The sequence below is a fragment of the Macrobrachium nipponense genome, chromosome 6 (genome assembly GCF_015104395.2).
Source record: "Macrobrachium nipponense isolate FS-2020 chromosome 6, ASM1510439v2, whole genome shotgun sequence".
Classification (NCBI taxonomy): Eukaryota; Metazoa; Arthropoda; class Malacostraca; order Decapoda; family Palaemonidae; genus Macrobrachium; species Macrobrachium nipponense.
Window position 1 is genome coordinate 117789743 of NC_061108.1, and position 24389 is coordinate 117814131.

The 24389-nt window shown below is 43.5% G+C and overlaps 1 protein-coding gene across 11 annotated transcripts in view; it reads right to left on the reverse strand.

Moving 5' to 3' along the window:
• LOC135216042 (lysosomal alpha-glucosidase-like) overlaps positions 1 to 24389 on the reverse strand; it is a 152271-nt gene that overhangs the window by 23945 nt on the left and 103937 nt on the right. For all 11 annotated transcript variants that reach the window (XM_064250993.1, XM_064250990.1, XM_064250996.1 and 8 more), the window contains 2 exons: positions 19596 to 19798; positions 7233 to 7366 (listed from right to left, as the gene is read on the reverse strand). In XM_064250993.1, coding sequence (XP_064107063.1) covers positions 7233 to 7366; positions 19596 to 19798 — 337 coding nt within the window. The remainder of the gene's footprint in view (positions 1 to 7232; positions 7367 to 19595; positions 19799 to 24389) is intronic.

Below are 24389 nucleotides of genomic sequence, written 5' to 3' on the forward strand. Positions count from 1 at the left end.
ACAAGCTTTTGGAATGGACGGGAAATAAGAATCTGCTAGATTTATGCTAAATCCGACCTGGAAATTTTTTTCTCAAGGCTGATTTAATCATTGTGATAGTGCTAGCGGTTAGGCCACTTTCAAACAGAGTTCTAAAGAATGAAATGGCCAAATTAGGGGTCATTTGAAGAATATCTGAATTCTTCAAGAAGTCCGCTAGTTTCTTAACTGCCGAATCATATTGCCTAAGCGTTGAGTCCCTTTTGTCTGATTCTATAAACATGACATTGTCCGGATCGATATCTGCTTCTTTGTGAGCTGCAAATTTCATGAAGTCCACAAAGATAGGGTTTATAGCATTTATTGAGGAATTGAACACAGTGTGTGTTTGAACCACTTGTGTCAATTTTAGGTGTGGGATCCGTTTGGGACAAAGTTTCAACTCTAGCAGGAGCGGAAACCAGTTGCTTTTGGGCCAGTAGGGTGCTACTAGGGCTACATGTGCATTGAAGGTGCGTAGCTTGTGTAAAACCCTCATCAGAAGATTTACTAGAGGGAACAGATAAAATCTTCTTCCAGAGGTTCCAGTTCAGGGCTAGTGCGTCTATGGCATAAGCCTGAGGGTCCAGGTTGGGGGCTATATAGCCTGGGAGTTTGTGATTGGTGCTTGTCGCAAACAAGTCTACCTGGGTCCTGGAACCAGACTGGAGATCCACCGAAACGAATTCATGTCTAGGGACCATTCCGATTCTACTGGTTTGATCCGAGATAAAGCGTCCGCTATTACATTTCTGACTTCAGCCAGATGAGTTGCTGACAGGAGCCAATTTCTTTTTGCTACCAGGGAAAAAATTTGACACTAGAACATGATTCAAATCTGGTGATTTGGATCCCCCTCTGTTTATACAGTGGACAACTGGTGTGTTGTCCGAGACTATCTTCACATGCCGTCCCTTGTGAGGGAACAGGTGTTTCAGGGTCAAGAGCACTGCCATCGCTTCCAACATATATGGAATCTCTTCACTCCAGGGGACCAAGCCCCCTGGAATTTTGGTGTTGGGAGTAACCCCCACATCCACTGAGTGACGTATCTGTGTGGATCGTCACTTGTGGAAGTTGCATGGGGACTGCTTTGGCGAGATTCTTAACCTTCGTCCACGGAAGAAGTCTCTTTAACAGAACAGGAGGAATCTTTGAGACTTTGTCTCTTAAAAACATTTTGGCTCTCTTTTTCCAGACTCGATTGATGTCTTTGAGTTTGGCTTTTAACAGGATGTCTGTTACTGAGGCAAATTGGAGCAAGCCTAAGATTCTTTCTAAAGATCTTCTTGATATGTTTTTTGTTCCTTATGAATGCCTTGTAGACAAAGCTATCTCCTTTCTCTTTTTGGAAGGAAGTGATAGTTTTGTGGAACTGTAGGTCCCAATGAATGCCCGGCCAAATGAACTGGGATGCTGGTTGTAGTCGGGATTTCTTTAGATTTATCTGAAATCCTAAGCTTTGTAGAAACCAAAATTACTTTGGAGCTGCGCCTTGCGGACATTCTTCTAACCGAGTTTGACCCAAATGAGCCAATCGTCTAGGTAGGCAACCAGCACAAATCCTTGGTTCCTGAGTCCTTGCACTACTGACTCTCCTAGTTTTGTAAATATCCTGGGTGCAATGTTGAGGCCGAAGGGCATCACTTTGAACGCGTAGGATTTGTGCCTAGGCGGAAGCCTAGGTACGGAGAGAAGTTTCTTGCTATCGCACATGATAGTAGGCGTCTGTAAGATCTATAGAGGTGGTGACGGCCCCCACGGGGAATACGGTCGCACCCTGAGAGACAGTCAGTATTTTGAACTTGTCGCAATGAATATAAAAATCGAGTTTGGACAGATCCAGAATTACTCTCATCTTGGAAGAATTCCTCTTCGGGACTGTAAACAGACGCCCTTGGAACTTCAGGCTTTTGACTCTCTTGATTGCCTTTTGTGAAGATCTTTGGTGTATTCCTTCAGATCTTGTGTTGGTGTCTGATAGAAATTCACCTGTGGAGAAGGAGACCCCTTTATCCACTTACAACCCAGTCCTTTGGATACAATGCTGTATGCCCAAGGACTGGAGGTCCACTGATCTCGGAACCGGTATAGTTTCCCTCCTACCCGGTCCGTCTCACTGATTATGTGTTGGCTTAAATCTGCCTCCCCTTGCACCTCTGCCTCTGGGTCCACTCCCCTGGCGGGGTTGACCTCTTCCCCTTGCTCCGCCCGATTGTTTCGTGTATCCATGAAACGTTCCGGCTGACTCATAAGTCGGGTTAAATACTGGAGAGGACATCCAAGCCGCTGTAACTACGAATGGTGCTCCTTGTGGGGCAGGTACCAGCATGAATTGCTGTGGCTGAGGCGCTTTAGACGTCGAGGGTTTCGACGCCTGAGTCATAGGGATAGACTGCTGGTGCTGTTGGCTTGTGGAAGCCTTATACGGGTTAAAGTACTTTTGCTTCTTTTTAGGCTTTTGGTGTTTAGCCGTTAAAGCCGTTGGTTCAAGTTTACGTTTGGAGATCAGTCCCCAACGGACTCTGAGGCTCTGGTTTGTCCTAGCAGCCTCTTGTAGCACCTTGTCTATTTCATCCTGTGGAAAGAGATTCTTTCCCCAGAATGAAGCTTTAAGCAACCTATCAGGTTTGTGCCTAATGGATGCTTCTGCCAACACATACTTCCTGCAAGTCCTTCTGACTGAAAAGTTTGCAGCATACTTTTCGTCAAGACCTTGAATAGTTGCTCTTCCCCATAAATAGAAGCCACCAACTCCAGTGACGTGACTGCGTTGATGGATCTGGCCAACCTAGATCTAGCTTCGAACTCTGCCTTTAGCAGTTTCTCGGGCAATCTCGGGAGTTTGTCCGAAAACAGAGTCGAAGCACAGTCGGGATCCAGTTTCCCGACTGTAAAGGTCGAAGGAGCGTCATTTCAGAATTCTCTTGTAGCCGGAATGAGGAGGGAGGTCGCATCCGTCTCCCTGAGGAGTGGCATAGGGAGATCTTCTTGTGCCGCTTGGAGTGTTAACTCCTCGATCTTGTCCGTAAAAGGAGAAGGGATTTCTTGGGGTGCTGTGAATATTGTATACGACCCCTTATATGGCGTCAACTTTGTGTTGACACCACCCCAGTCCGCCAAGGTACGGGCCCAGACAGCTTGGGCTTGTTCCTTTGAGAAAATAACAGTTTCTTTCAGAACATTAACCATTCTAATGAGGGCGTTTCCTTTAGACAGACGAACCCGTTGAAGGGGAACGTAAGATCTGGAGGGTAGAACTCCAGATCTGACAAGGGACGAGTACCCAATCCTTCAATTGTTAGTGTGCCATCCAAATAAGGACAGTGGAGGGCACACCGCCACAGGTTGTTGTTATCGAACAAAGGCAGTTTCGAGGCATCCGGAACTGACGGAGAGCCGGAGTGGAGCAGGCCTTGGATCATATCCCTTAAAGTCCTTAATTGCTCCGCTATGATTGCCGACACCGTCTGGGTGTCCGGAGCGGGAGCCGGAGACAGAGAATGTATTTTCTGCTCCAGTCTCTCATCCACTGCGTCTCTGACCCGGGACAAAATTTTGTCCACCAGAACGTCTTGTTGATACTCCAGCTCCGCCGCCTTGTTTCTTTTGCGAAACTTACTCCTCTGTCCTTTAGAGGCATGAGGAGCCTTTGCAGCAAGCGACGAGTCAAGTCAATGTCGTATGGCACTAGGGGCCAGTGACAACAACGTCGCTGCTGGCGAAGCTGGAGTAGAAGCTTTTGTTAGAGGCTTCGATGCTTTCAACATTTTAACCTTGGGACGGACCGATTTTGATCCTTCCCAAGGTGAAGTAATAGACTTGTCAAAGCCTATAAATGAAGAAGAAGTAGAGGGAGTAGGAGAACCAAAAATGGCTGTCAAGATCTCTTCGCCACTTAACTGTTCATCCATCGGCTCCCGATAGATGTCCAGAGCGGCGACTTCTCCCGACAGCTGCTGATCCTCCGGAGGCGGGGCTATGGCGGACCGGATGGCTTCCATGATAGGACCGGCCAGATCATTGTCTATGGATGCCGAAGGAGAGCCAGGAAATAAGAGGGCTCCCATCTTGGCATCCAGCACGTAGGGGCAGGGTTGCGGGGCATTCCACCCGAAGCCGGAGACCCACTGCCTCAAGTTAGCCTTTACCATTTTTAGGCGTTCCTCCTCCGTCTGGAATGAGGAAATGTTCTGAACCTTATTGCTAAACTTAAATTAAATAACTTAAAATAAGCCTTATATCCATATTTATTGAAAACTATACTCAGAAAGCATGCATACGTAGCATAGCTACCATGCTTACCTTCTATTCACAAAGATCGAGACTTGCTCGAAACACAACGAGCAAGACTCCGGGAACCAAACTATGTAAAGGGTCTGGCCCTCCTCCGCCACAAAGGAGATGGCACCGTGAGCGTGCGACCGGCAGACGTCATGGCCTACCGAATCACAGAAGTAGGCTGAACAGCCTTGGAAGGTACAGCGGGCTTTCTGCAATATAATATACTCAATAAGTACTTTTCTCCTAGGAGATACTTATCTAAGCTTAATGTAAAGAACATGCGCCTTAACTAGTCCGGAATAACGTGGGTTGGCCCACCGGAGCTAGCCACCACTGTTAACCCAGTACTCATTGTAACTCATAACATTCATTTGAGAAGGTCAAGAATGCTCTATTTTTTCTTCCCTAGGCCCACCGGAGGCCCGGCAGGCAACAGGGTATTGGTATGAGGTACAATCCCCGCCAACAGTGACAAGGTGTCTGAGTTGCGATATGTCTCCGACGGAGTTAACCACCGGAGTAATCATTGTATGAACCAAGAGCGGGTACCATATGCCTCAGCTAGATAATAGTCAAGGGGAGGGTGACTCCCAATTGGGAGGGTGACTCCCAATTGACTATAATACCACCGGAGTTTGAAAGGAAGAGGTTAACACTAACCTCTCATAATGAAGTACGGGGAATAACCCCATTATTCCATTATTTTTCCTTTTCTATACCACCAGGGATATTTAGCAACGGAGCTCCGTAGCGGAGTCGCTAGACCAATGTTATTATAAAATATTATTTATAAACCCTGTCCCTATCTCCCCAGGCCGAGGCGGGAGAGGAGGGGAGGGGATATAAACCGAGTGAAATTGCAAATGGTGGTCCGTTAAGGACTGGCACAAGATGCGATCACTAGAGGCTCCCTTGTCGATCATGAGGATCTTGTCACCAGTAGCGAGGCCTATAGTCTACTGACTAATATGTTGAAGTTATCACTTTTAGATATAAATACCTTTGACCAATTAGACTATCTAAATAGTCCCCTGGACTAGATGGTCATTAAGTGGTAACATTAACGGCCACACTGAGGGTCACTTGAAACTCATGTAGACAAAAGGGTGCCTTAAATATATAGTCCAAAGGCTAGCTATGATGCATTTGGTACACCGGTCTAGGCATACAGTTACAACTACCTTGTCTAAAAATTTGATGATAAACCATTATAGTTGAGAGAACATCATAGTATAGGCTACCTGAATTATAGCCTATAATAAATTGATTAGACTGGCCTAGGCCAGCTAATGAAATAGATTTTATTTACATAAAAAGGCAACAGCGAGAAGGGGAATTTCTTCCAGCTTCTCTAATTCTGGCTCTAGAATTATTTATAAATTCCTTATTTAGCCTAAAATTTACTCTCAGATATTGGTTTATCTAATATAAGCTTAAACTAACATGCATAAATGATGTACTAGGCTAGTGTAGCCATAAAACACTTATAATTAATTATATAAGAATAAGCAGGAATCGACGAGCGAGAGAGAGAGAGAGAGAGAGAGAGAGAGGGGCCTTAAAGGACTTCAACCGACTAATAAAAGAATATATTCTGTTATATTTACTATAACCATGAATATGTAAACATTAATTCAATCTTTATACTAGATGTAACGGAACTCTCTTTCCCCCGCGGAAGATATTCCTTAGACTAGACCTAAATGACTAGAGACGGCTTTGTTTACATCGCCGCCATTACATGGTACGATCATATTTCTTAAAATTTATTCTAATATAATAAAACTGTGAATCCAAGCGTCGAAGCCTGATGCCGAATCTAGTATAAGTCATTTAGCATGTTATGAGCGACACCGCAGTTGTATATAAAATTATAAAATGAAACTCAAATGACAACAATGCTTTGTGTACACTCTCGAGAGGCTGAAACTGGCCGACGTCACGTGTTCAACTTTTAAACATGAAAACGCACAACTAATACCATTTTTTCTGAGATTTCTTATCGAAAACAGAAATTGGGGTACTTAACATTGATGTCGGTGAAAAAACAGCTTCAGCCAACTTAATAATCCAATTAAATTGTTAGGTTTAAACACACATGAAAAAACTCGTGTTTTACAAACAATTTCCAAAAGAAGGATGTGAGATGGCGCCAGCATCGGGCGGTGGCGGGGTGCGTCGGGACGGTGCGGTGGTAACCGCTGTTGCGGCGCACCCCACATATTGTGTTTGGCAAGGGAATAATCTAAATGGGAGACGACCTGTGAATAGTGACTTTCACACGCACTTACTTTATACACGACGCCCTTAGGGTGCTCGCGCAAGGGTAGTAACCTCTGCATACCAATGCTGAATCTTTCTCTGGTATATTTGGAAACAATTTATATCAGAAAAGTAGCAAGAAGGACCTTTTCACCAGCGAACACAGGTCGACCCAGAAATAATAATAATAATAATAATAATAATAATAATAATAATAATAATAATAATAATAATAATAATAATAAATTATTACTACATACTTAAATTAGACCAATGTGTCAAAACACTTGACTGTCATAGGGATGGCTTGAAGGGTTTGACTTGTATAGTGAATTTTAAATTCTATAAAAAAACTGCAATTCTTTAAAAATGCTTTTTTGGATGGTTCACAAATAATAATGATTAAAAAAAATTTTCTTAACTGATTTGTTTCCAAAGCTTGACATTCATTGTTGGCTGAAGTGTGGGCTTTTACATAAAGTGTGTTTAAATGTTAGTCTTGACCTGCATTCACTACATACAGTTCATGGATCATGTGTCAAACAAGTGTGACCAATTTGAAGATAGGACAGAATACTTCAATATGTTATTGTTTCTGGTTTGATATTTTATTGTTACCAAGTTCATTACCCAAAAAATTTACTAAAGAATACTGTATATTAATTCACCTGAGATGGACTGCCATAAGTTAAACCAGTCTGACCAGATGTCGCCAGTCCAGTGTCCACTGTAGTGGCCAAGTCCAGCAAATGAAGAGCGAGATATAATGAAAGGCCGCTTTCCCCGTATGATTTGTAGAGCCCTGTGAAAGAAGGTGAATGATATTCTGAGATATCTAATTATGCAAAAAATGACAATTTGTCCAAAATTGCATTTTTGCTAACTATACAAACCTGAGGTCCTTTTACAATAGGAAGGTACTAGCGGCAGCTGGATAGGTCGTAAGCTTTCGAACAAGGGGTTCGGTAGTTAACTGCTTGTCCGACAGGTGCGCGCGCGCGACTGGGGGGTAAACAAATCACTTTTGCTTTTGGCCCAAGCAAAAACTGCAGAGTGAGGGGTGGCATGAGGTGGGACTATGTGTAAAAGGACCTCAGGTTTGTATAGTTAGGAAAAATGCAATTTTGGACAAATTGTCATTTGTTCCGACACGGCATACAAACCTTCGGTCCTTTTACAATAGGAAGACTCACTTCTTGGTGGGAGGAATCTGAGTCTTTTGTGAACAGACTGGTGTTCGCCCAACCTTGGAAGTCTCCCTGGTCGAAAGAGCGAGGGAGGGATCCAGCCTCTGTCCGATTGATCGGGGTGTGCACCGCAGGATCAATGGTCAGACCTCTGGACCGAGCACTAAGAGAGAGGCAAGCGTATCTCTCGTACCAGCAATGTAAGAACTTGTTCCTGTACAGGAGCAAATATAAAGTCATGGTTTGACTCTTGTAGGCATCCACTTCCCCCCCCTTGTAGAGGAAGTGGTGGATATTCTGCTCCATCCCTAGTGAAAAGGATAGGATGGGGCTCTGTCATATAGCTCACCTGCATCTCGTCCTCATCCAGCGTAGATGACGACCGTGGCCCTCTGCCACAGGTAGAGGAGGAGGGAGAAAAGATGGGAAGAGGGAGCCAGTCACTCACTCACTCACAGATTCCATCCACACAGTCACACCAGGACTCGATGCTGTTTTCAGCCTGCGAGGGTCTGGGTTAACTACACAACTTGTTGAGCAGCCACCACGGGTCCCAAGGAAGGAAAATATCCAAGGACCTGTGGGCAATATCCCGAAGGTAGAAGGACGTAAAGGTAGTCTGGTTAGACCAGACACCTGCCTTCAGGACCTGCGCCACGGAGAAGTTCTTACAAAACGCCAACGAGGGGCCAATACTTCTGACTTCGTGAGCTCTCGGACGGGACGTATGGATGTCGTCACTACCATCAGCCTCATACGCCCTCTGATGAGCTCACGCAGCCAGAATGAAAGAGTGTTCTTGGATACTTCTTTCTTGGTTACCCCGGTGCTAACGAAGAGGCGTCGACACTCAGGCCTGAGGTGTCGAGTTTTCTTCAGATAGCGCCGTAGCGCCCTCACAGGACAAAGCAGCATCTCATCCGCATCATTATCGGTGAAGTCCATTAGGGAGGGAATCGTGAAGGACTCGAACCTGTCGTCAGGGACCGATGGTTTCTGAGTCTTCGCACGAAGTTCGGGACGAAATCAGCGTCACAGATCCCCATCCCCTGGAGTGTCGTACATCATAGGAAAGACCATGAAGTTCCCCATACTCTCTTCGCCGATGCCAGGGCCAGCAAGAAGAGGGTCTTGAGGGTCATATCCCTGTCTGACGACTCTCGGAGTGGCTCGAACGGCGTTTCGAGTCAACTCCTAAGGACGAGAGTCACATCCCACGCAGGGGGCCTGAGTTCCCTGGGTGGGCAAGACCTTTCGAAGCTCCTCATAAGCAAGGAGATCTCGAACGAGTTCGAGATGTCCATCCCCTCAGTTTCAGGACGAGAGCCAGGGCGGCTCTGTATCCTTTGACTGTGGGGACTGAGAGGAGCTTCTCTCGGCGAAGAAACACGAGGAAATCCGCTAGCTGCTGAAGAGTGGCTCTGAGAGGAGATATACCCCGTCTACGACACCAACCACAGAAGACGGCCCACTTCCCCTGGTACAGCAGCTGCAGAGGACTGACGGACGTTTCCAGCCATCTCTGTTGCTGCGCTACGAGAAAAGCCTCTCGTTCGCAAGAGATGGTGGATAACAGCCAGCCGTGAAGTCGTAGGGACTGGACTGCTCGGTGGTACCGCTCGACGTGTGGCCTGGGCGAGAAGGTTGTGCCAAGGGGGAATCTCTCTCGGTTTCTCCTGCGAGAAGAGCCAGCAGGTCCGGATACCAAATGGCCTGTGGCCATTTGGGAGCCACCAGGATCATCCTGAGATTCGGGTGACCAGTGCTCGACTGATCACCTTGCGAATCAGGCTGAACGGGGGAAAGGCATAGACGAAGAGGTTGTCCCACGGGTGTTGAAGAGCGTCCTCTGCAGCTGCCCATGGGTCCGGCACGGCTGAGAAAAGAAAACCTGAAGCTTTCTGTTGTGCCGGGTGGCAAACAGATCCACGACTGGTCGCCCCCCGAGGTCGAAGAGCCTTTCCGCCACGTCCTGGTGTAGAGACCACTCGGTTCCTATCACCTGATCCCGACGCTGAGCGTGTCTGCTACTACATTCCTCTTCCTTGGAATGTAGCGTGCCGACAGCTCTATTGAGTGTGCCTCGCCACTCGTGCACTGCCGAGTCAACTGGTACAACGGGAGAGACACTAGGCCCCTGTTTGTTTGACGTAGGCCACTAACCGTGGTGTTGTCGCACATCAACACCACTGAGTGTCACATCAAGCGGTCCTGGAACTCTTGGAGAGCGAGGAACGCTGCCTTGAGTTCCAGTACATTGATGTGAAGGTGCTTGTCGTTCTCGTCCCACACTCCTGAAGTCAGCAACTCCTCCATGGTGTGCGCCCCATCCCTCGGTCGATGCGTCTGAGAACAGCTGCATGTCCCGGGGGGGGGAGTGCGCAGAGGCCACTCCTCTTAAGAGGTTCCTGTCGTCCAGCCACCAGGCTATGTCCTGCCTCACCTCCGGTGTCAGTGACACTGGAAAGCTTGGGGGATCCGTCGCCCTGTGACCAACTCTCCTTTAGTCTCCACTGGAGAGACCGCAGGTGAAGACGCCCGTGAGGGGACTAACTTCTCGAGTGACGACAGGTGTCCGATCACGACTTGCCATCGCTGAGCTACCTGTTCCTGCCGAGACAGGAACTGGTTGGCTGCCTCCCTGAATCTGCTGATCCGCGAGTGTCTGCGGGGAAGACTCGCCCTGCTACCGTGTCGATCAGCATACCCAGGTACTTCATCCTCTGCTTGGGCTCGAGATCGGACTTTTCGAAGTTCACAACGATCCCCAGATCGCGACAGAACTCGAGCAGTCGATCCCTGTCCTGTAGCAAACTGCGAGCGGGAGCTCGCCAGGACTAACCAATCGTCGAGATACCTCATCAGACGTATCCCGTGCGAATGGGCCCAAGCAGACACCAGAGTGAACACTCGCGTGAACACCTGTGGGGCGGTTGAGAGACCGAAGCAAAGTGCCCCTGAACTGGTACACGTCCCGTCGAGGATGAAGCGGAGGTACTTTCTGGAGGACTGATGAATGGGTATTTGGAAATACGCATCCTTCAAGTCCACTGAAAGCATGAAATCGTTCTCCCTGATGGAGTCGAGCACGGAACGTGCCGTCTCCATCGTGAACCGGGTCTGGCGAACAAACCGGTTTCAGAGGAGAGAAAGGATCTATCACCGGGCGCCAGCCTCCCGTAGACTTTTCCACCAGGAAGAGTCGACTGTAAAAGCCCGGTGACTGATCCGTGACGATTTCTACAGCTCTCTTGCTCAGCATGGTCTTGATCTCCTGTCTCAATGCTACGTCCTTCGATGACCCTGGAACGTACGACTGCTGTTTGGACCGGGTTGGGATGGTGAGGGGTGGCCGAGATTCGAAGGGTAATAGATATCCCTCCCGAAGGACATCTACAATCCAGGTCTCGGCGCCGTAGCGCTGCAAGTTGCCCAATGGCTGGCCAGGCACCCCCCCACACTTCCGGCAGCAGGTGAGGGGGAACGCCGTCCCTAGCGTTTCCCCCTTTCTTTTCTTCGACTTCTTCCCAGAGCCTCCTCGGGAGAAGGAGGGCTGGGAGGAGGGCTGGTTACGGCTCCCCTTTGTAGAAGTCGAAGAAGACAGAGTCTTTCCCCGGGGCTTCGACGCGACTACCGCCTTAGCCACCGAGGAAGCGCTAGCCGAGCTCTTTGGCTTGGCCGCAGTCCGAGGCTGCCCAGAAGCCTTCGAGACTGCCTGGTGAACCAGACGGTCACTGTCGTCAGTGCGCCGTCTGTCCACCGCAGCGTCCACCATCTCTCCTGGGAAGAGAGACGTGGAACTCCGTAAAGGTCCGTTGCGTAGTCCCAATGCCGCTTCGCGCCCAGCCGCCCTGGAAACCCGAGTAAGGACAGCGTCCCTACGTCGGAGAAACCAGGTTGGCCCACAGGTTCTCCGTCTGGTGGGCAAGGAAGGAGATGGCTCTTCCCCCCCCCAGACTGGCAAAGTCTCCTAAAGGCCGAGTCATCTTCGGGAGAAATTCCCCCGGAGTTGGCTGCGACCTTAGATACTGTGAGGGACCACAGATCTAAACCAGGAGACGGCCTGGAAAGCTGCCATGGCAGTCGATACCAGACCGAGTGCCTCTTGCTGCGAGAACCATAGGTTCTCGGACAGGATCTGCTGCAGAGACACACCCGGAGTCAGCCTGGCTAACTCCGGGTTCACCTGTTTGGGCGGCATCGGGTCCTCAGATGGCACGTAAAAACGCCGCGCTGTCGCAGCAGAGGAGGTGGAAGCAGCTTGCTCGACCTGCCAGACTTGAGAGACCGTCTTGCCCGGAGACAAGAGATTCTACCTGGTCCAGCACTGAGTCGGCAAGCTCGGAACGCGGCAAACCCACCGTCGGTCTGGGTTCCCTCTTCGGGCGGGCCCCAGAACGACTCGAGCCGGGACGTGGGCTCGGATGGTGGGAGCGGCGATCCTTCCGCGAGGTCGTTGTGCTGACGAATCAGCGCAATTACCTCGGCAAAGTTCCTCTGGATCTCAGGAGTTACTGCGTCCTGCGGAGTAGGACCATCCAGTCCCTCGAACAGGAGCATCTCCCGAGACCCTCCCCCCGCCCCTCGAGGGGGGGAACAGCGACAGACCCCTCTCGGTCTCCTCCAGCCCACTTGTGCATACGACCTGGCCGGTCCGAGAACCGTGCCTGGTACGTAGGACGTCGTGGTGGGATCCTGAGGGCGCACCCCTCACGATCACTCCTCAATACCTCGCCCCTCCCGGTGTAACCCGAGGAGGTTGAAGGTATGGGAGAGGCAGACCTAACGCTCCCTCCTCGCTCGCTGGCAGAACCAGCGGGCTTGGAAGACTGCAGGCGATCGTCAACCCGCGGTGGCGATCGAGCTGCAGGCCTAGTCGAGCCGTCTCGCTGTGGAGAACGGCTGGACCGAGAACAGCGGCCCCAGGTCTCGTGTGTCGAGGAGCTGGTGCTGGTCGCCGTACCCGATCGCTCTCTGTGAGAGTGACGGTCAGGCGACCGGCGAGCTCCACTGTCACGTTGAGACCGGTGCGTATCCTCACGGCGCGTCACGTCGCTGGCACCAGCCGTGGCTGGTGCCGGCGAACGGGTGGGGACCTCTTCCCAGCCTCAGCCCGTGGCCGGTCGTGGACCGTCACGTCCGCCCGGATAGCCAGCTGCTCGCCGCGAGAGCGAGAGCTGGTCTGGTGAGAGTCGCGTGAACGACTGTCACCAGTCTTCCGCTCCGTGCCGTGAACCTGACGCTGAGCTGGCTCAGAGGTCTGGTTCCTAGCTGCACGGGTCGCTGGTAGGCGGACCGTACACTCGGTACCTCTCGCGAACGAGAGGCGAGACGGACCCTGCTGCCGTGGTCGAACCACTAACAGCAGGTGAGGAAGTGCCGGTGTTAGCCGGCACTCCTCTGGTCCCCGTAGTCTTCTTCCTTGCGGAAGAAGAGACGGGTCCTGCCCCCGAAGGGAGCAGGGTGACCAGCGGAAGAACCCCCCCGTCTCACCGGAGCGAGACGGGCCTTAGAAGCTCCCGAAGGAGACTTTTCTTAGGGGGGGGGGAGGCGACCTTCTTCTTCTTAGGCGGGGGAGCCTTAGAAGAAGAAGGGGAAGAGGCGGCAGACGACGACGACGACGAAGAAGACGATGAAGACGACGACGACACCTTCCTCCTCTTCTTCTTCTTCTTCGTCAACCTCCTCAGGACCGATGTCAGATCTGTCATCCAGGGCGGAGCCGGGGCTGCTGTTGCCGAAGCAACAGGGCCCGGACGCACCTGTCCGAACAGATCGGCATCGGGAGCAGCGGCGCCACAAACAGGAACAACGTCAGCAGGTTGCAGGCATCACAGGAACAGCAGTGGAGACGGCAGGAGCAGGTACAGGAACGGCAGCAGTGGTCGGCAACGTCACGTCCGTGAACAGCGGCTGGGCAGGTACGGCAGGCTGTACAGGCGGTACCAGGTGGACAGACCAGCGGCACAGACATCCTAGGTACTGGTGGGAGGTCCAGGGGCGAGCTCTTCGGGCACACGAAGTCCGGTCGCGGCAGCACGGCAAACCCAGGCGGCGGCATCACACTCCCCCGTGGTACGGCGACTGGCCCCTGCACCGATGTAGTTGGTGTGACAGAGACCGCGTGCGGGGTGTACACCAGGTGAGGAGGTGAAGCATAGCCAGGCGTTGAAAGGGTCGTGGTGGTGGTCGTTACCGTAGCATGCGTGACCGCCACAGAGCCAGCGAGATGGTAGAGCAGCCCCTGGACACTCGGCACGCCCTGCAGACCCAACGATGCCCACACCTGTCCGAGGTCGTCCTTCGCGGCAACCGCACCTGAGGAAGCAAAGGTCGGGTGATTAGCAGGATCCTCTACCCGCTCAGCGCGAAGACGAACGGATAGAGACCCAGAGTACAACTCGACATCGGGGTATCTAGCGCCCTCCTCCACGCTCGACAGGTCGGGTGAGGAGAAGGACCTAGAAACCCCCCCCCCCGAAGGGGAAGGCGCCAAACGTGGGAGCTGAGCGGGCGGCAGGAAAGAAGACGAAGTGTCCGTAACCAAAGGAGTCGCGGGAGAGCTTTCCGACGACTCCTTTGCAGGCCTTCGCTTCTTCCTACCTTCGTACAAGCCCCACTGCGCCTCCGACCAATTAAAACAGACTTCACAGGGCTCGGCTCGGGTGCACTCGCGCCCCCGACACCGAGCGCACAAAATATGTGGATCAATTTCAGGGAAGGAGCGGAACTTTCCGCATTTACGCCCTTCGGTACCCGGGCACAATCTCCGGGGGGTAGCGAGGCGTGGAGATTCCATGATTGATCAATAATTCACAATGGATGAAAAAAGAGGAAATGATTGTACTTACAATTATGATTCATACACAAACACAACCAAATACTCAATGAAAGCAAACGACGAGAAGCGGGCAGAGAGCGTCGAACACACACGTCCACTCGCTGTGAGGCCGAAAGCAAAAGTGATTTGTTTACCTCCCAGTCGCGCGCGCGCGCCTGTCGGACAAGCAGTTAACTACCGAACCCCTTGTTCGAAAGCTTACGACCTATCCAGCTGCCGCTAGTACCTTCCTATTGTAAAAGGACCGAAGGTTTGTATGCCGTGTCGGAACAATAATAAATTTTTCATATTCAAGAGGTACAGTAGTATCTCAGACTTCGAACTTAGTCTGTTACGTTTGAAATATGAAACAAATATCCCCAGAATTTAAAATAAACATGAGGATTTTGCAAACAAATAATTAATAAGTAAAGAATGCAAGGAAAGGAAGGATACAAAATAACTTTTCACAAGGAAGTCGTTTAAACAAACAATCAAAGACGTGCAGAAGCTGAACATGGCACCAGTGTGTTTATTATGGAGCCGAGTTACTTTTACAGTGGTAAAAAATCATATAAAGCAATTGTCACTAGATAGGTATTTTACTTTAAAAAAAAATGTGATTTAGGCAAATTGAGTGTAAGTGAAAGAAACAGGCGAATAATCTCGGTAGGAAGCAGACCCCCATCTTCCATCTCCTCTCCTCTCTATTGTCTCACTCAGCGCACTGAACACTGGCTCAAGAAAGACCTTTTTTTCTTTATTTTTTATTACTGTATTGCATTTGATTGTTTTCATGCTTTATCATTATGCTAAGTTTATTGTGAAATAAAATAAAATAATTTTTCATGTGAATTGGTACTGCTTTTACATACATATTATGGTAAGGATTTTACTATTTTTTCTCTCCTCAACAATATCATAACACATGATAACTTAAAATCATTCATTTGTTATTCCTCTGTGCTTCATTGCAATCATGAGTGATTTGGTTAATTGTTTATTCTAAATTTTATTGTGAAAAGCTTTGTTCTTTCATTTTCTATTTTGTTGAATATGGTTAAACAATACTGTCTCACTTGCCGCGCACTGAACACTGGCACAATTAAGACTTTTCATTGTTTCTGTATTGCATTTGATTGTTTTCATATTTTTTCATTATGTTAAATTTATTATGAAATTCCCTTTTTTATGTGAATTCTTATTGCTTTTACATACATATAGTAATATTTTAACTCTCTCTTCTCCTTCTTTCCTCAATATCAATGCTCCCTTGTTCAGTCTAAAGTCAGCTGTGTGTGTGATGTCACTGCAGTGACATACGATTTTGTACATCCTTTATACTAAATTTTATATTGAAATACTTTATTCTTTTATTTATATAGTCGAACATGGTTACCATTAAACTATACAGGCGGTCCCCGGGTTACGACGGGTCCGGCTTACGACGTTCCGAGGTTATGACGCTTTTTCTTAAATATTCATTGAAAAATCTGCCCTGGGTTACGACGCTTGTTCCGAGGTTACGACGCTGACGCTTCCGACGCTCCGAGTTTACGACGCTTTTAAAAAATTCATACTATGATAAGAATCCTTTATAGTTTAGCAAAGTTCTCTCTCTCTCTCTCTTTGTATTTTCCGACGAAAATAATCACTAATTAGTGTATTTTGATGTTTATTTTCATGACTAAATACATTTTTATAATACAAAAATGATTTACTAATTTTCAAATATTAATTTTGATTAATACTGTATTAGTAAGTTTAATAAGTTGAAATGATATCACATAATAAAAATAATAATTCTCTCTCTCTCTCTCTCTAATACAAAGATGTGTTTTTTTGTATGATAAATAAATGATTTACTATTTTCAAAAATTAATATTAATTTATACAGCAATAATATCAATTCATTAAAGAAAATACCATAGTGAATTAGTAAGATTTTAGCTTATATTTAAAAAATTATGGAAGAATGAAGGAAATCCCAGTCTTCTCTCAGTAACCCTTTCTCGAGATCCAGGTATACTAAAACTGTCAGATATATCAAGTTCTGTGACAGCCAGGAGGGGGAAGAGCTGGGGGAAGAGCTGCAGTGTTGCAATCATGTGGTAATGAAATGTGGTAATGAAATTTCCCCCCCCCCCTCTCTCTCTCTCTCTCTCTCTCTCTCTCTCTCTCTCTCTCTCTCTCTCTCTCTCTCTCTCTCTCTCTCTCTCTCTCTCTCTCATTTACTGACACTCGAGATTTTTTATGTACTTGTACTATTTGTTTTTAATACTTTCAAATAATAATAATAATAATAATAATGTAATTAAAAAATTCATATGTGATAGTATTTTAAAGAAATACAATACGTACTATCTATCATGTCACTTTTAATTAAGGTTAACTCTCTCTCTCTCTCTCTCGCTCTCTCTCGCCACACAAGATAATAATGTGTCATAGTGGTAACTCCCTCCCTTTCTTTCGCTGGAAGCTTTATAAGTATTTTTTGAGAGAACAGAGGAGATAAACACTCTCTCTCTCTCTCTCTCTCTCTCTCTCTCTCTCTCTCTCTCTCTCTCTCTCTCTCTACCAAGATGAAAGAATTTTTATGGTACTAGTATGTAAAATGTTTATTGATAATTTCAGTTATTTAATAATAATAATAATAAAACTTTAATTACAAAATTCATAATGGTCGTATTTTAAAGAGATGAAAATGACCTTTCCATTTCACTTGTAAGGATAATTCCTCTTTCTTACTGAGATGAGAGAATTTTTTTTATGGTAGATGCACGTGTTTATTATATTTTCAAATAATAATAATAATAATAATAATAGAAGTAGTAATAATACGATAACTAATTTCAAAAGAAAATTCTTCCCTTTGTCTTTTTCTGTATCAATTTCCCCACCTCAACTCCAGTGACACTCAGAGCTTAACAATGCCATACAATGGTCAACGAATTTAATGGTTTTATGTAATTCCCTCTCTCTCTCTCTCTCTCTCTCTCTCTCTCTCTCTCTCTCTCTCTCTCTCTCTTACTGAGATGAGATCATTTTCATGGACATGTATGTAATAAGTTTATCATTAATATTTTTCCAACTAATAATACTATTAACTGTAAGTACAAAATTCATATCTGAGTATTTTAAATACAATAATCATTCCATTTCTCTCTTTAAATACTGTAAGGACAACTCTCTCTCTCTCTCTCTCTCCACAAGATACTTGTCATACATTTGGTGTTTCTATTTCTTCCTTTTATCTCTCTCGCTCTCAACAAAAGAATTGATAGACAGACAAACAATTGCACAGTCCTCTCTCTCTCTCTTCTCTGGAGAAATATAAGTATTTATGGAGGGGGAAAAAGTTGCCTACAGACGTTCATTTCAATCTATTGAAACCGTAAGGAGTTAATCTCTCTCTCTCTCTCTCTCTCTCTCTCTCTCTCTCTCTCTCTCTCTCTCTCTCTCTCTCTCTCTCTCTCTCTCTCTCTCTTGTTTTTTTAATGAAAATATACAGTAATTTGTGAATACACAGTGTTGCACATGAAAAAAAGTAAATTAGTGATAATTTTAGAGATACGGCCCTAAGAAAAATTGCAAATTGTGTTGAAATTTTCCCTGTGGGACATGTTTTCAAGAACGTCGTTCCGGCTTACGACGATTTTCGTTTTGGGTTACGACGCGTCTTGAGAAGGGAACCCCCATCGTAACCCGGGGACTGCCTGTATATTGTAAATGAAAAAACCCATGTTAATAGAGTTTTTCTTGTAGGAGGCAGCATGCCATCAAATACAAGTATAAAAATTATATCTAATCTGTCAGTTTGAAGTACTAGCATTTGTTTGACAAACGATAAAATTTTTTTTTTAAAATTTTGTTGTCTTCATTTCACTCATGTGTCTGACCTTGCATTATGGCTTGTACTCCAGACATCAGAAGTAATTTAAATAATTTATCTCATCAATAATTATAAAACTCATTTCTCCTTCTACCTAAATGCTGAAAAAAGCATACATAAAATTTTCAGTGTAAAATGGGCTTAAGAAGTTATGTGGTTTCTTGGTGATATCAGTTTTGGTTGGTTAATTATATAGCTTCACAGATTTAAAAAAAAAAAAAAAAAAAAAAAAAAAAAAAAAAAAAAAAAACCAAGAAAAAAAAAAAAGAAAAAATTTGTAAAATAGTTTTATTGACACTTGTAAAAAAAAAAAAAAAACTACATAAAAATCAAAAAAAAAAAAAAAAAAAAAAAAAAAAAAAAAACAAAAAAAAAAAAAAAAAAAAAAAAAAAAAAAAAAAAAAAAAAAAAAAAAAAAAAAAAAAAAAAAAAAAAAAAAAAAAAAAAAAAAAAAAAAAAAAAAAAAAAAAAAAAAAAAAAAAAAAAACTCGTACACTAGAGTATTATGTAGTGTGTTCTGCAAGGGTTTTCTAGGTACAAGAAGTTCTGCTTTTATTTGCTGTATTAAGGAATGAATCTATGTACACTAGAATTTTTAATATGGCATTCACATGAAAGGACCAGTGATTCACTGACTACTGGGAAATTTGAGTAGTATTTTCATTTGTACTATGTATCCATAAATTTTCCATGCTGCTAAGAATTACCAAGGATAAAAAAAATACAACTGACAGGTATGGAAAGCTACTTGAATGATTAAAATCTATGCATAATGATGACTAAGATACAAAGGTATGGAAGTAAATAACTATGAAAATAAGTGGAATAAAAAACTAGATCAACATGTATAAAATGCTGTAGGTCTACCCCATGAAGGTTATGATTTTGGACATTGGTCCGGTTAAATTATTTACAATTACATACTAATATAAAGTAGTTAATCCAAACGAAGGGAAAATATCCAAACTCATTTGATCCTTAAATAAGAGACAAATTGGGGTAAGAAAAGATAAAAGTTGAAGAGACAAATGGGAAAATGTAAAATTGAGCTGATGGTAAAACAGAAAACAGGCAAACAAATCTTGCTAGAAAGAACCTTTCTCACTGAGAATAAGTATATTTAGCTACTCACTTATTGGTTGCTATAGCCTCTGTAAAACCATAAAGATTGTGGATACTATAGTGCCTGCCAAAATAATGCCTTGCTGTCATACAAATAGTGTGGTAATAGAGGATTCCTCCATGAACATGAGGAAGAAAAGGAGGATGCTCTAAATTGTTATCACCACACCCATCATAGCTACCAGACCAGAAGTTTGATGGTTCATTCATGTCCTGTAAAGTAGAAAGAAAAGCATCAACTCCTTGACAGCATTTGAAGGCTTGTTTATGTCCTGTAAAATATAAAGTAGTGTATTAACCAGCAGTTAAATTACTCATTTACAACTAATGAAATACAAAGGAGCATTTGTTTCATACCAAACATCTGAAAGTTTGTCCATCTTAAAAAAAAAAAAATAAAAAAAAAATTGGTACAGCATTAGTGACCAGACAAAAAATTTGTTAGCTCATTCATGCCTTGTAAAACAGAAAGGAGACCATTAGCCCCTAGAACAGTGTGGAAGGTTCCCATAAACTGTAAAACAGAAAACAGGCTGTCTATCATCAGTATTTATTCATTATCTATTAGAAAGCATTTTAATGAGAGACACAACCAAGTCCAATTTTGAGGTTCATAAAGCTTGCCATAGAATATAAGAAGAATCAACCAATACAAAAGGTGATCCCAACATATGAGCTGAATTTTATCTTGATTAATTTGTCAATACAAAGCATACTGTGTATTGTCTTTGTTTTCTATAAAATACTGGTCAATTATGATAGGTGGAGAAAAAATTGTTGTACTTCAACTGTATACATACTATTTATATTGCTTCACCACAAACCAAAACTGCTCTACGTAAATGAAAAGATTTTTAGTTAAAATCAGAAAATACATAAAGGATACATAGTGTCTTGGTTTGAAATTTTGTAGCATTCCCAAGCTAGACAATATAAAGTTTTAAAATTAAAAGAAAGAAAGCTAAAGTTCTGTAATGCTGTATAATAATGTAATGCAACTTAAGTGGTTTCACATAAGTCCTGGGGAGAATAGAACTGATAGTTTTCCATCCAGACCTGCATGGATGAGAACTATATGAAGGGAAGCTGAGGATGACTGAGGACTTGGACTTGTTGAATATGAAGCACAGGAAGGACATGGCTGGATGAATTTCACATAGGCCCTTTGTGTCACAAAATGTGAGAGGTGATCAAAATGATGGAGTTTTAATGAAGCAAAAAGGTTTGCAGGTTTTGAAAGTTTGTAAGTTGAAAGTGAGGGAGAGTCTGTACAGTAGGAAGGAAAATATGAATGTATACCTGATATGTACTAAGCACCTAAAATATGAATACAAGAATGACAAATTTAAAAAATAAGAACTGTACTAACAAGTAAATAAAAAAAAAAAAACCCCTGGTAAACAGGTGCAACAAGAACTGTAAGTAAAAAGTAAAAACTACGATCCATGCTCCATCAAATTCAACCCACTGTGATAGCGCAATAGCTGGCGACCCCAGTAGTATGTGCTGAGTGGCTCCGAGTGAAATCCGGCCAAGTTGTATCAAACTGTATTCCAAACCTAATGAAACATGACCAAAAAATAATCAGCATTCTGCTTTTATGTAGTTATTTACTGGTCTACATGGTCCTTTGTTAAGATGGAGGTCTAAAAACATGTCAATACAACAAATAATTACATTTCTTAAGCTGCCTAACCTCCATTGTTAAGTACTGAAGTATTTGATAACTCTTAGTTGAGGATAAGACAGTAAACATTCCCCTTTGATGGTAAACAAAGCATCCAGTTACCTTGATCCTTGTTAATTTGCTTTCATCTTTAAACTAACAAAGGTATACATATATGATTTCAGCCTTATCCCTGACACATTTTAAAAATGAACTACATTCAAACAATGAAAACATATAAAAAACTTCTGTGATTAAAAAAAAACTTTACTGGTTAATGACAGTAATCTTTGTATTACCATATACACTGCAAAAAATGTTTTTGTCCTTATAAAAATAAACAAGTTGGGGTATGCATGGTATTTCTTATAAAGTGAGGCTTACATGACAATTAAGCAGACACCTCTATCCAATCCCAGACTTGAGATAAGAGGGGATTGTTCAAAGTTCAAACCAAACAATGATTTAAGTCAGTTTCCTTAATTACATCTGTCTCTCAGTTTATTATGTCTCTATTTTCTGTAATTAATAAATCAACAAAACAATCAGTACTATTGATAACAACCATTAACATACAAGAATAGCACATTATAAACATGCTTGAAAAAAACACTAGCAATGAGTTTACAGTCAATAGTTTGTTCATTTAATCAAGCACTACATACTCTTACTTAAATGAAAGTCCTGCTTGAAACTCTTACTTAAATGAAAAGTTCTACTTGACTATTTTCTCATAATCCAAGACTCTCCCACCCCTTAATTCTTTATTTTTTGTGTCTTTTAGTCAAGATTATACAATAGGATCCTGTTACACATATCACTCATTTTGTGTAATAGGGAAAACCTTACCTAATTAGTGTACCTTTGAGTTTGCTTATGCACAAAATCACCATCTCTTGGCTCTCCTCTTACCTTTTCCGATGAAAGGCATATTGGAGCCATTCCCTTACGAAGACATGTAATGCAAGGCCTTCATCCCAAGGGGGAGGATATGTATGAAGAGACTCTGAAGCACTGATACTGGATCCACAATAGGCACATAGTGCATTCCAACCTGTTTGAGAACAAGACTTTGTGTCAAGTTCCATGCATTACTTTCTTTTCTAAAAAAGAAAAAAAAAAAAAAAAAAAAAAAAAAAAAAAACTGACTGATGATATTCTTGCTACAGTGTGACTGGCTGGAAAATTGTAGTAAAGCCCACAGGTTCTCTGCAAGGTTTCTTTTAGACCACACCATAGCACTCCTCTGCTTTCTCTCCGTTACTATTCTTTTAATTTTCTTCCACTTGACTATCCCACTTTAATTTTTCTCTCTCCTCCCAAACATTTAAGAACCAAATCTTTTGGGTTGCAACTTTGGGAGTTTGGAAACTTAGACTTGTTGCCTTATTATTAATTAACATAAGTAACTTACAGAGACCAATGAATTCTCAAATGATAATTAAAAAAAAATACAACAAAGAAAAGTTTTAAAGTTGGGACAACTAAATGAGCAGAAAACTAAAGACAAAGGTAAAAACAAATCAGACTAAATGAGAGCCAAAGAATCTTTAGTACCATTTATAAAGGGTCATGCAAAGCACATTTGAAGTGGTAACAACTACAAATATTTGGCTGGTAAAGTTTGATGCTGCTGGACAGCAAAATAGGAAAAAACATGAGGGGAACAAAGTAAAGTAAAGGCAGAACAGCTTGTTACTTATTTTTGGTTTTGTTTCTCTCTCTTTTTATGCTATCATAGTTCTTTACCTTTTTCTAATACAAACCCCACCCCCCCACCTTCCTTTATATGACCCTTTCTAGAACTAGCAGGGTTCTTGATCAAGGGCACCTAAAAAAACTAAGTTTTCAAAAACTAATAAAAACTTGCTTACATGTATACTTATATATATGAGGTAACTTAAAAGAATGTAAAGCCTAAAAGTTATGTTACATATACTAGAATTTACTAGATAAACTAGTAAGAAAATCTCGTGAATATTATGTAATACTGAAATTTGAAGATGTCACAACAAGCTTTTTTCTACATTAGCTTAACTCAAAAGGATGTAGAAATACAGGAATATAGTAGCAACAGCCTGATAAAAGTATTTTAGAAATCTAAAACCTTTACCTCATGAAGCTGTTGGACAAATTCTGGAAGTTGTTCTCTAAAAATGGATCAGATCATAGGTGAAGTCCTTGTTTTCCTCCATGTAGTCAATATCATTCACTTGCACTGCACATCCTGCAAGGAAGAAGAAACCAGGCCAATGTTTAATAACTGGCAAATGGTTTATGCCTACCATGTCTTAAATAAATCCATCAAGGACAGGTGCATTACTAGCACGTTGTCAAGTTTGCTGATAAATTCCACTACTATCATATGAACAAAAAGTTGTACAGCAAGTATTTCCATAACTAGTACTGTCTAAGATCATTAGTCACTACGTGATTTAATTTCCCTTTGAGATATAAACCTTCAAACTTTTGCATGGTTTAAAACTTTTAACTTTTAAAGTAGGAAGCTTTACATAAAATAGTTTGGGATCAATATCACCAATAATTTCCTACCCCGTTTTGTTTCACTACCAATTTAGGGGAAGTCCTTATTAAACAATCAACGTTATTTTGGCAATCAGAAAAGATGTTTGCCATTATCAGATAAAAAAATTGTAGTTCATCTGGTCAAATTTATTGGTCCAAAAACCATGACAAAGTTTTTTAATCCAACTTTGTATTTTTTTATTCGATAACTAACAAAAAACCCTTTGGGCTTAACAACACAAAGCTTCAATTCTGTCAAGAATAAACATTAAGTATGTATATACTCTGCCTTGTTTTCACGTATCTTATGATGGAGAACTAGCTTACAAACTGAAGAGTTACTATCGATGGAATAACAAACACCCTGCTTTTAAGATTTGTATGTGGTGTGGTTGTTGAGGGGGGGGATGCTTTAGAATTGAAAAGTGCTGTCTTGCTTAAAAGTTAACATAAGTTTCAAAAAATAATTCCAACTACATCATATACAGTGTGCATTTCTAAGCCAATTAAGGTAAATGGTCACAGGGTTTTAAATTTACTCAGAATTTTATTCCCAGAATGCAACAACACTTCACAAATATGGTATTCCAGCATCACGTGTGCGCTGCCAAA